The following is a 13,385-nucleotide window of genomic DNA, read 5'->3' as shown; positions in this document are numbered from 1 at the left end:
GTTTAATCTATGGAATATTCTCCTTCATGACGTCACAAGCCTTTTGCCAGGATTTGCAGTTGTAAACCACACATTTAGGAGGCGATGTCATAATATAATCTGAATTTTTAATAGTTTTCAAACGAGCTGCGTGTTAACTGAACTGGAAAGTCCACAAATTAACATTCTAAAAGGCATAGTAAGTTGAAACATCTTTATTATTTAAAGCAAAACATAGAACTAAAAAATTTTTGAACGTAAAATACATATATACAAAAAAAACACTAAAAATTCAAAAATCTTGCTGGAAAAATGTTAAAAACTTAAAATCGTAATTTAAAAATGATAAGAAACCTAAATACATAATAGTAAAATACTAAATACTTGAATTTATAATACAAAAAAAAATTATAAACTTCAATTTATAATACAAAAAAAGATTCTTATTTCTTTTAAAAAAATCTCCCTTATTGGTTCGTCAAGGAGACGGGCCTTCCCGGAGCACTCTAAGAGGGATTATTTTTACAGGCAATTCTCCGAGTGTATGTCTCAACCCTTTTAGGGTAGCTCCCAGTATGTCGGCAATACACACAGAATAAAATTTACACGATTATAAATATCCTTTAAACCCATCTTTTTTAAGACAAAAAGACATAGGTTCAGTCCCTCCTCGGCCTATCAGATTAAAAACAGCAGTATTAGTATTAGTGATAGTAGTAGTAACGTGCAGATATTGCCTTTTTGGTTAATTTATCATCTCCCTGATCATTTTTTGAAAGTTTCAAGTCAATATACTCTGTCACTCTCGAGTTACGCCCTTTTGACATCCCATATACACATAACATGTTTGATTTAGCTCAGCACACCCCCAAGACTTACCTTAATGCCCTTCGCATTTTGGAAAAGTAATAGTCAAACATGCACGTCTTTTCGAAATAAATGACATTTACTATATGTAAACTATGAACTACTTGCCTAACTTATAGCCCTTGCCCTTTAGCATCTGGGGGGGGGGGGTGACTACCACACACATATAATTACTGAACCTTTCAACAATGTTGAAAAAATGGATGTCTAAAAACTTTGTTTGGATGTTTGCTTTTTTTGGAAATTATGGGCGTGGAAGGAGGGAACGGGGTTTCTGGTTGCTCTCAAATACCTTTTGACTCTAAAACGAGCACTATAACATCCAATTTCAAATCAAATGGGCCCCGTCTGAAGTTTTTACAACCCGTTCTATAAAAACCTTATATGTCCCTAATTCATAACTTACAGCCCTTGTTCCAGGGCTCTAGTGGGTTGTGTCAACCTTGGAGGCATTGTCATATGTTCTATGGACTATTTTGTTTTAAAATGGATATCTCACAATTTTATTCGGATACAATTCACAAAAGAAGGCTAGTTAGGAAGGGGGCAAGTTGAGCTCCATTACTTTCGACTCTCAAATGAGAATTAGAACTTCCAATCTTTCAAACCAACGAGCCACCCCTAAAGTATACAAAGATCAATTCCATAACAAGAGCTCATGTGACATTTGTGAGATCAGAACCTAAATTGGACTCGGTATTAGAGTTATCGATTTCATCGTCCTAGCACAACAAGAAGCACCGATTTCACTAAAGCACTAGAAATACCTCCAGTCTCCCCAAAGATATCGGATCTGGTCTGCTTATATAAATACCGTATCTATAATTTGTAGTTAAACTCAAACTTGCCAAAGTACTAGAAATCCCCATAATTCCCCCAAAGAAAGCGAATCCAGTCCGGTTATGTCAATCACGTATAAAGAGCTTGTGCTAATTCTTCCCAACAAGTTTCATCCCGATCTCTCCACTCTAAGAGTTTTCGAAGATTATCGATTTCCGTTTCCCTCTTCACCCCTTATGTTCCGAATTGAAATTGGAGCATCTGAGACATGAGATCGTTCTATATATCAAGTTTCATTAAGATTCGATCACCCATTCGAAAGATATACATTCCTCCGTTTTAATGATTTCCCCTCCCTCCAGCCCCCCATGATAGTTGAATTGGGGAAACGACTGTTATCAAGTCAATTTGTGTAGGTATTTGGCACGCCTACCAATTTTCATCGTCCTAGCACACCCAGAAGCACCCAACTCACAAAAGCCTTAGATATCTCCCCCTCCCGAACTCCCCCAATGAGGGCGGATTTGGTTATGCTAATTACGTATCTAGGACTTGTGCTTATTCTTCCCATCAAGTTTCACCCCGATCTCTCCACTCTAAGCCTCTACCAAGATTTCCGGTTTCCCCCTCTGACCCCCCCCCCCATACCAATCTCACCGGATCCGATTGGGATTTAAAATATGAGCTCTGAGAAACGAGGTCCATCTAAATAAAAAATTTCATTAAGATCCGATAAACTATCCGCAAGTTAAAAATACCTCATTTTCGGAATTACCCCCCCTCTCAAAGACAGCGAATCCAGTCCAGTTATGCCAATAGCGTATCTAGGACATTTGCTTATTATTCCCACTAAGTTTCATCCCGATCTCTACACTCTAAGCGTTTTCTAGGATTTCCGGTTTCCCCCTCTAACTCCCCCCAATGTCACCGGATCCGGTCAGGATTTCAAATAAGAGCTCTGAGACCTGATAACCTACTTAATATCAAATTTCATTAAGATTTCTTTCATTATTTCATTAAGATTTTCATCAAGTGTCACAAAATCCAGTCAGGACTTACCATAAGAGCTCTGAGACATGAGGTTCTTCTAAACATCTAATTTTATTAAGATCCAATCACCCGTTCGTAAGTTAAAAATGCCTCATTTTTTTAATTTTTTCGAATTATGCCTCCCCCCCCCAAAGAGAACAGATCCAATCCGGTTATTTGAATCCCATATCTAGGGCTTGCCCTTATTCTTACCAACACATTTCATCCCGATCTCCCCCTCTAAGCGTTTTCCAAGATTCCCCCCCCCACCTGCTCCAAATGACACCGGATCCGGTCGGGATTTAAAGGAAGAAGTTTGAGTTATGAGGTCCTTCTAAATATTAAATTTCGTTAAGATCCCATCACTCGTTCGTAAGTTAAAAATACTTCATTTTTTCTAATTACCCCCCCCCCCCAAAGAGAGCAGATCCGTTCCAGTTATGTCAATCACGTATCTAGGACTTGTGCTTATTTTTCCCACCAAATTTCATCCCGATCTCTCCACTCTAAGAGTTTTTTTAAAATTTCAAGTATCCCCCTCCAACTCACCCAATGTCACCAGATCCGGTCGAAATTTAAAATAAGAGCTCTGAGACACAATATTCTTTTAAATATCAAATTTCATTAACATCTGATCACCCGTTCGTAAGTAAAAAAATACTTCATTTTTCTAATTTTTCCAAATTACCCGTTCCCCCATCCCCCCGATGGTCAAATCGGGGAAACGACTATTTCTAATTTAATCTGGTTTGGTCCCTTATATGCAAGCCAAATTTCATCGTCCTAGCTTATCTAGAAGTGCCCAAACTAGCAAAACCGGACCGACCGACCGACAGAAATTGCGATCGCTATTTGTCACTTGGTAAATACCAAGTGCCACAAAAACCATAAATGCTCCCGAGGCATATTTTACCACCCTTGCCCTCGGGCTCTGGTGGTTTGCAACAACGCCAAAAGCCTTATTATATGATCTTTGGACTATTTTGAATAGATGGCTATCTCAAAATTTCCGAGAGTGCACTTATAAATGAGGTTTGAATTGTTATAAATAATTATTTTTGGATTACTCTTGAACAGCTAATTTATAAACTAGTGATATGTTTTAAACCACTTTTCAGTAACTTAACATCAGATGATAAATTCTTTGTGTGGTTACGAAAATGAAATACATTTCGGGCCCCTTTAAGGGTTCAAGATGCAATTAACCCCAGAAGCGATTATTGAATTATGACCAACCGTAAAGACTCGTCAAGCAACGTTTTCACTTTCATCCCAGTTAGATCATAAGGCCCACTGCAAATTTACCACCATTTTTATTTAGCATAATTGAAAGGTCCAACCACAGCCGACGAGGCATGGGCTGTAAGCTGCGCAATTTACCCATTGCTGACACATAGTATTTCTTATTGGAATGGGGGTGAGTTTGGCTTTTGGTGTTCAAAAAAGTAAAGGGCAGTCAGGTGCAGCTTTCAGGTAATGTTGAGGGGAGAATTGAACTAAATCAACACACAATGTTCATGCTGATTGTCAAAAGGGCTTATCTCAGAAGGGGCTTACGGCATTAAGTTGCAGCTTCCAGAGAAAGATGAGGGGGAATTATCAATTAACTCAAAGGCAATATATGCAAGCTACCACAACAACTGCTACTTATATTTGGACTGCTACTAAGTTGAAATTTTTCAGGGAATGATGAGGATTTTCAACTGACCAAAATATAATTTGCACTTTAGTGAAAACGAAACACATACTAGATGATTCCTCTTTGATTTAATAAATCCAAAGTTATAAAGACTTTCAGATGAAAATCAGCATATACGAATAGTATAAATAGTATAAATAAATAGTAATAGTATATAGAATAGTATAATAGTATAGAATAGTATATAGAAATACGAATAGTTTTCAGTAAAGCGCATATTACATTCTGGTCTTTAGAAGAAACAAAAAGGGAGGAGGCTCCACACCTCTTAGTTTCTGTTTATTTTGAGTTTGACTCAGTTATTTATTTAATTCAGGTATTTGAGTTTGACTCTGTACCTGTTCGGTTTGGGTTACATATATTTATTTATTGTGGTTAATAATAATTTGACTTTATTACTGCTTGTCTTTGTTTTAATATAGCTCTTTACTTTTCTTTCAATAACTTCTTTTGTGCAGTCTTTTTTAAATTAATCAACCAAAAAGAAGGGTCTCCATAGACATGCAATACTTTCATTAGTGAATATAAACCATCCCCGGTTCAAAAGTAAAAACCCGTCGAATCTTACGAGTTATTCCCAAGTAATTACCCTTCACCAGGCTCCTCGGAGGAATACAATGAAAGTTGTTTTAAACTTTGCTTTAAATTATGGTCTTCTTGACTTAGAACTTCAAAACAATAGGCAAAAAAACAAAAGCAACGTAAAACAAAAGTCGGGTCAAACCTTTAATTCTGAGAGCGTCTGAGAAACACTGAGATCGTCATGGACCTTGGGCCCAAAGATCACCACAAGATTCCCTTGCACCAGAAATTTGTAGATGTAAGTTCCGCCTGAAAAAATTAAGCACCGGAACTGTTGGTGTTCCCCAGGCAATACAAATCAAAATAAAGTTCTAATTTATTTCAAAACCCGTTTTGGTGACGCATGGGCACGTATTTTTGACAAATAGGTTTTTTACTTTTTTTTGTTAAATTTGTTTCCCTGTGTGCATGTTTCTATGGGTACACGTTTCCCTGGGTACTGTTTAGTCGCAAGTGTGAAACTTGAGATGACGCTTCGTACTTTAACATTATTTGTTGTCAAGAAAGAAAAATAAATTTTTTTTCCAAGTGCTTACTAACATAGTTTTCACGCCATTCGAAAATAAAGCTTTTTTCGTTTTTGAACCTTTCGTTTTTCGTTATTGACAAACTAATATGTTTTTGTGCTAAGACAAAACGCGTGTCCCACCGTGTCTCAATTTATTTTTCTTTTATTGCTGTCCTATTATCAGTGATTGCTCAAGCTCTGTAATCATCGTTCTATCAGGACCACCTGATATAAAACACTTATTACTGCACTTATTTACCACTTACGCTAAGTCAATTAATTATTCATGTTATTATAGTGATAAAAATGCTAAATGTTGCCAAACGCAAGATGGCGTTGATGATGTTTTTATTTGTCGACCCTAGTGCCATTTCCCTCACTTATAAGTTTTCCTCTTTGAACAAGACCTTGATTTTCTTGTTAAATGTTTGGAAACTTAAAAATCCTGATAATCATGCGTTTTAGACACTGAAAAGTTCTATTTAAGTTCAAATTACCCATTTAAGAAGCAGGCACTTGAAACTAAAAGGCCAAATAAGCCCTAAGAAAGAAAAAAAATAGACATTTGCCCTGCTTCTGTAGTTTTACAAATGCAAGAATTCTCGGATAAAGATCAAGCTTTACATGTCAAAGAATCAGAAACACCAAAGTATTTTCAATGATACATAAAGCAAAGCATTGGCTCGGATCTGAGAATTAGCATGGAACAGCTTTAATCATTCAACGTCTATCTAAACGTCTACCTACAAAATCACAATTCCATCCAAAGTATTAATTATCAGACTCTTTCCTAGAATGGGTTTTTAGGTGATATTTCAGGTTCCACTTAACTGAAAATGCTCTCTTGCATAAATTACATTTGAATGGTTACTCACCATTATGTCCTCTTTGATGCTCTTTCAAATAGCTTAACGAAGGAAAGCATTTCTTACATATATCACATTTAAAAGGCTTCCCACCTGTGTGCACAATTTGATGCTGTTTCAAATGGCTTGATCTAGGAAAACATTTCTTACATTTATCACATTTAAAAGGCTTCTCACCTGTGTGCACAATTTGATGCTGTTTCAAATGGCTTGATCTAGAAAAGCATTTGTTACATATATCACATTTAAAAGGCTTCTCACCAGTGTGCCGGGTTAGATGGTATTTCAAATAACTTGACGAAGAAAAGAATTTTTTACATATCCCACATTTAAAAGACTTCTCACCTGTGTGCAGAGTTTGATGCCTGTTCAAATCGCTTGATCCAGAAAAGCATTTCTTACATATATCTCATTAAAAATGCTTCTCACCTGTGTGCACAATTTGATGCTGTTTGAAATGGCTTGATCTAGAAAAGCATTTCTTACATATCTCACAATTAAAAGGCTTCTCACCTGTGTGCACACTTTGATGCCTGTTCAAATGGCTTGATAAAGAAAAGCATTTCTTACATATATCACATTTAAAAGGCTTCTCACCTGTGTGCACAATTTGATGCTGTTTCAAATGGCTTGATCTAGAAAAGCATTTGTTACATATCTCACATTTAAAAGGCTTCTCACCTGTGTGCACACTTTGATGCCCGTTCAAATAGCTTGATAAAGAAAAGCATTTCTTACATATCTCACATTTAAACGGCTTCTCACCTGTGTGCACACTTTGATGCCTGTTCAAATGGCTTGATAAAGAAAAGCATTTCTTACATATATCACATTTAAAAGGCTTCTCACCTGTGTGCACAATTTGATGCTGTTTCAAATGGCTTGATCTAGAAAAGCATTTCTTACATATCTCACATTTAAAAGGCTTCTCACCTGTGTGCACACTTTGATGCCTGTTCAAATGGCTTGATAAAGAAAAGCATTTCTTACATATATCACATTTAAAAGGCTTCTCACTTGTGTGCACAATTTGATGCTGTTTCAAATGGCTTGATCTAGAAAAGCATTTGTTACATATCTCACATTTAAAAGGCTTCTCACCTGTGTGCACACTTTGATGCCCGTTCAAATAGCTTGATAAAGAAAAGCATTTCTTACATATCTCACATTTAAAAGGCTTCTCACCTGTGTGCACACTTTGATGCCTGTTCAAATGGCTTGATAAAGAAAAGCATTTCTTACATATATCACATTTAAAAGGCTTCTCACCTGTGTGCAAAATTTGATGCTGTTTCAAATGACTTGATCTAGAAAAGCATTTCTTACATATCTCACATTTAAAAGGCTTCTCACCTGTGTGCACAGTTTGATGCCTGTTCAAACCGCTTGATCCAGAAAAGCATTTCTTACATATATCACATTTAAAAGGCTTCTCACCTGTGTGCACAATTTGATGCTGTTTCAAATGGCTTGATCTAGAAAAGCATTTCTTACATATCTCACATTTAAAAGGCTTCTCACCTGTGTGCACACTTTGATGCCTGTTCAAATGGCTTGAAAAAGAAAAGCATTTCTTACATATATCACATTTAAAAGGCTTCTCACCTGTGTGCACAATTTGATGTTGTTTCAAATGGCTTGATCTAGAAAAGCATTTCTTACATATCTCACATTTAAAAGGCTTCTCACCTGTGTGCACACTTTGATGCCCGTTCAAATGGCTTGATAAAGAAAAGCATTTTTTACATATATCACACTCAAATGGCCTCTCACCTGTATGCTGTAGTTGATGGTCTTTCAAATAGCTTGACGAAGAAAAGCATTTTTTACATATCTCACATTTATAAGGCTTCTCGCCCGTGTGCACAATTTGATGCCTACTCAAATGGCTTAGCGTAGAAAACCATTTGTTACATGAACTACATTTATGTATTTTATTTTTCATTTGTATATTTTTACGCCTCTTTAATTTTCGGAGCTTTTTACTGTTCCACCGACAATCCAAGTATTTTTTTTTATCGTCTAAACCTTTTACACCTGATTTAGATGAATTTGAGTAGCCACTTGTAGACCGATTCTGTGAAACGACTAGTGATTCATTCTTCTGCAGGTCTAGTTTAGACATGCTTGGCGAAAAATGACCTTCTAAAACTAGATGTTGTCTCATATCAACAATGGATTCTCTCAAACAAATGGCACATCTCCTTGTCCCTCCCATTTGGTGTTCCATGAAATGAACAACAAAATTGCTGTAATCACGTTCTACTGTAGGGCAGAGAACACACTCTATTGGTGTAAGCTCTTCACAGCCAGTGTCAACGTGAAGATCCAGCATCAAAAAGGATTTCTCTGCTTTTCCACAGGAGCCGCACCGCCAGATTCCCATGGTCAATTCTTCAATAGCCTTTTCTGTCAGTTTTTTCAACATAACGATCGGTTTCGGGCCAAATAGAATTGGCTGAGTCACATCGTCAGACCTGCACACAGTAGAATGCATAACCCCTGTAATAAAATAAAATGAATTAAATTTCTTTACTGAAATTAATAAAATAAGAAAAACAAAAAAATTGGCATTATACAAATTAGGGCCCGACCGGTATATCAGTTGGCCGTTATTATCAGACCGACAAGGGAGGGGGGGGGGGTAAGTGTCATTTTCTGATATAAATATCGGGAAATAAATATCGAATATAGTCAATTTTTTTTCTTGCCTTTATAGGCAACTTACTTACACTTGATGCAGCAATGTTCAAAATGTACGATGAGTACAAAAACGTACAACTTCTACCAAAACAACTATAGAGAATACAATAAACCATACATTGCTGAATAATAAATGTCCACTTGTGTGGGTGAAAGATATACCTATTTACCTTGTATCCCCATTGGCTGGCATACTGGACGATTCTGTCAACACAATCTTAAAATCCCCCCTCTAAACTTTAAACCCTGGTCGCATCCCTGTATCCAAACGAAAGAGAATAACTGCATGAAATTTGATTGACTGCCTGTTTGATAACATGCCGACAACATCCTTGTATTCGCATTTACCTTGTATTACATTGTATTCCCATTACATTGTATATCCATTTACCTTGTATCCCCATTGGCTGGCATACTGGACGATTCTGTCAACACAATCTTAAAATCCCCCCTCTAAACTTAAAACCCTAGGCTCATCCCTGCATTCAAACGAAGGAGAGTATGCGCATGAGATTTGATTGACTGCCTGTTTGATAACATGCCTCCAACTTCAACAAGGTAGGAAGAAGAGTCAACAGATAATATGATCAGCAGCTGGGAAGGTACATGAGTAGTGCTGTCACTGACAGGAAAAAAAGCTGCCTGTAAGAGCGGTGGCGAAATACCAGTAGTCGTTTCAAGGGACTGGAAAAACTTGCTCCGAAGTATCTCTGCCTTTCCGCTCTCTTCCAACCCAAGCAAAAGAGTTTTCAGTACAGATTGGGTTACACTGGGGCAAGCATTATAGCTTGACCCAGTTGGACTGGACTAATCAAGCACTGTCCAGATTAGAACTTTATTTGGTTTAATTGTTTTTCTAAATATTTTCTAAAGAAATCTTTTTTGCATTATTTAGAATCAGCAGTGAATTATTGAGGTTGTTCCGGGGTTTTTAATAGACCAGGGAGGAAAATGTGAGTATGAATATGGGCAGAAAATGCGAAGTTTAAACTTTAGGTAAGGTTATTTTTAGAAAAATATATCGGCAAATTATATCGGTAAGATACTGAATTATCGGTGAGCTACCGATATAATCAATATCGGTCGAGCCCTATTAACAAGAGGAATACAAACATTCAAAAAGTAATACAAGTACATATAAATATATATATATATATATATATAGTTTTGCAACATTTAAGTAAAAAGCTAATACTAAACTGAACGATTAAATACAGACTCTCTGAGTATATACAGGCATAAGTGGGGAGAGTAAGGGGGAAGGGTAAGTTATAAAAAAAAGTTTGAGAGTAGTTTTACATTATTTACGCACTAAAGAATAAAATTTAACTTAAAATTTCTTTAAAAAGCATGGCTGTATGAGTTCTAAAGAAAAAGAAAATCCTTGCTTGAAAAAAAAAGTGCCAGACCAGGCAGTCACTATGTTTAATGCAATAATTAATGCACTTGTAAGCTTATTTCTACAGTTGTTTATTATTTGCCTTTTTGATTAGTCTTTTTTTCTCTTTAGCTGCATAATGTTAGTCAACTTCAGAAGGTGTTTTGCAGAAAAGAATTACAAAGATATCAGCAAACGAAAAATACCTCCGCCTCGGCTTTGCTAGTGTAACTTTATAGTAGCTTGAAAAAAAGTTTTTAGATTAAAGTTAAGAGGCTCAAGACCCATTTTTAGTCCTAAAATATTTCAGCACTTTGCATTTAAATTCCCTTGATGCTCTTATGTACACTGTGCCATACTATATACTTTTGGCAACACTATTTAAATCCTAAAAACTTGAAGAACGTTTGTTAGGTAAGAAAAAACTTTCAACAAAATTATCCTTAATCAACCTGAATTTTAAAGTACCACTGTTAGTTACAAATATACCTTCGTCATTTCTATCCAATTCTTTTAAGTTTGACTCAGATGCTGCATTCAATGAAATATCCTGAGGTCGATTCTCAGATGGCAAAATATAACTAAACATTTCTCCGACCGTTTCAGCATCAATTGATAAAGCAGCTTCAGCCTCTACAAAATAAAAGGATTTAACATATAGAAAATCAATCTATAATAACATTGTCTGAATAATTTACTCAGAAAGAATGAAACCCAAAAAACATACAAATACCAGTCTACAGCCTTGGAAAATCAGATATAACTAGACGCAGGTACAAATTCAAGAGTGATAAATGTAGCTGTTACGAGCCTGATTTCACAAATTTCGAGTTTTATCCACAAATTTAAGAATGACAAATCTATTTGCACTTTGCCAACAATGTAAAAATGTTTAACCTTCTTAAAAATGCAGTACAACGTTAAATTTAACAGTAGTTTTGTGTTTAACGCTGGCATCACTTTTAATGCAAGTAAAAACTTTCAGTAACACTATTTGAAACTTTATGCAGTGTTTCATGCTTTATCTTACCAAAGAAAGAATTCTTTGGATTTTTTTTCTTTTTAATTAAAAATTGATTCAACAACAATGTTCGTTTAATTTTACCTTCGTCATCGCTATCCACTTCCGAGGAATCAAATTCTAGAGGTGATGTGGAAATCGTTGATGAAACACACTCAAATAGATTTTGACGTTCTGGTGATAGAGAAGAATTTGAACTTTCCCTTAGGGTTTCGGCAGCACTTGTTGAAGGACCTTCAACACCTATAGTAATAAAAAAAATAACAAGGAAGAAAAAACGTAAAACACTATAAAAATACCAACTTGGTGAATTGTTCACCAACTTCCGGCTGAAATTTCTAATTCGCTCAAAACAGAATTAAATTGGCAACCTTACACCGACAATTTTTTGTCTTAAATTTATAATTCGCCCAAAATAAAATTGAATTGACAACCTTGCACAGGCAACGATGACAAATGTATGACTGTATGGTCTATTAATGACGAAAACAAAACCATCAAAATTGGAACAATATCTTTGACTCAAAATTTGAGGCAATATTCCACTATTTGTATTTCACTAAAGCCAGGGCAGCATTGTCATCAAATATATATATATATATATATATATATATATATATATATATATATATATATATATATATATATATATATACATATATATATATATATATATATACATATATATATATATATATATATATATATATATATATATATATATATATATATATATATATATATATATATATATATATATATATATATATATATATATATATATATATATATACATATATATATGTGGGGGAATGAACTAATAATATATATAAAAGATTTTCTGGACACAAGACAACAGTTAATAATGAAAAAACTAATAACTATCTAGTTCAACATTGTAATAATGGTAAATGTCCCATAGCAGATATAACTGTCACAATTTTAGAAAATTTAGAGTTAGAAAATTTAAATAAAGAAGAGAAGAATAATAGACTACGTAAACAGGAGGATTTCCGGATCCATACTCTTGGTACAGCTTATCCTTTTGGGCTAAATGATCGTGTAGCAAAATATGGTGACATGCCTCAGATTGTTGTTAAATGTATTGATGGTTTTATGGACCATCCTTCTTTTACTTGTCCTACTAAACGTAAAAAACGATCGAGAGGAAATAGGAAAAATAACAGAAAAAATGAATTAGATTTACATATGCTTTCTATAGATCTATGCCAGCTACTTGAATCTAGGGGTATGATTTCTGTAATAAAATGTCTAAATAATTTATCCAAGAGGAATTTAATCAAACTTTTCTGGATTGTTAAGAATGATACAGCTCTTGAATATAATTTTAAAGTAATATGTGATACAATTTGCATTCTAACTAAAACGAAATTTATTTCAAAAAAGAAAAAGTTTGATAAGATTGGTAAAAAGGATAAGATTATATTTACCTATTAATTTTTCTTGTAAGCAGATTGAAGATATTAATTTACCAGAAATTTTAAATCAGCAGCATGTAAAACAGGCCCTTCCTAGTAATTTGAATTATAATGATAGTCCAGTTTTAACCTGTATATTTTCAAAAACTATTGGGCAAATTATTTTTAATTATAATTTAATACTTAAAAGATTAGATAGTGATATAAATTGGAAACCGGTTTGTAATTGTAAGCAACTTGGCCCATTTGTAAATCCTACTTACAAACATGTTATAACAGGGGACTTGTCAATAATAAAGCAAGATGATCTTCAAATTATAATGAATAAAGGGGTTAATTTCCGTCTCTAATTTTCATCATCTGAAACCATCGAGTGTTCTTGATGGCTTGGAAAATGATTTTGATTTATTTATTGATAAGTGGTGTAAGAAAGAGAATAAAAATAAAGATAGTTTTCAAAGTTTGAAGAATTTAATTATTAGCAGAATAAGAAATAAAATATATTCTAACTTAAAAAATAGTAACACTAAATCA

The 13,385-nt window shown here is 34.7% G+C and overlaps 1 protein-coding gene across 2 annotated transcripts in view; it reads right to left on the bottom strand.

Moving 5' to 3' along the window:
* LOC136040271 (zinc finger protein 665-like) overlaps window positions 1–13,385 on the bottom strand; it is a 131,330-nt gene that overhangs the window by 103,224 nt on the left and 14,721 nt on the right. Inside the window, exons 3-5 of one of the 2 annotated variants that reach the window (XM_065724507.1) lie at window positions 11,497–11,655; window positions 10,881–11,024; window positions 180–8,812 (exon numbers count right to left, since the gene is read on the bottom strand). In XM_065724507.1, coding sequence (XP_065580579.1) covers window positions 6,723–8,812; window positions 10,881–11,024; window positions 11,497–11,655 — 2,393 coding nt within the window. In that variant the 3' untranslated portion in view covers window positions 180–6,722. Of the gene's footprint in view, window positions 1–179; window positions 8,813–10,880; window positions 11,025–11,496; window positions 11,656–13,385 lie in introns of those variants that run through there. The other variant, XM_065724513.1, reaches the window with a different exon arrangement.

The sequence above is a fragment of the Artemia franciscana genome, chromosome 20 (genome assembly GCF_032884065.1).
Source record: "Artemia franciscana chromosome 20, ASM3288406v1, whole genome shotgun sequence".
Lineage (NCBI taxonomy): Eukaryota > Metazoa > Arthropoda > Branchiopoda > Anostraca > Artemiidae > Artemia > Artemia franciscana.
Note: the sequence above shows the minus strand (reverse complement) of the source record. Positions and strands in the feature narration are given on the sequence as shown.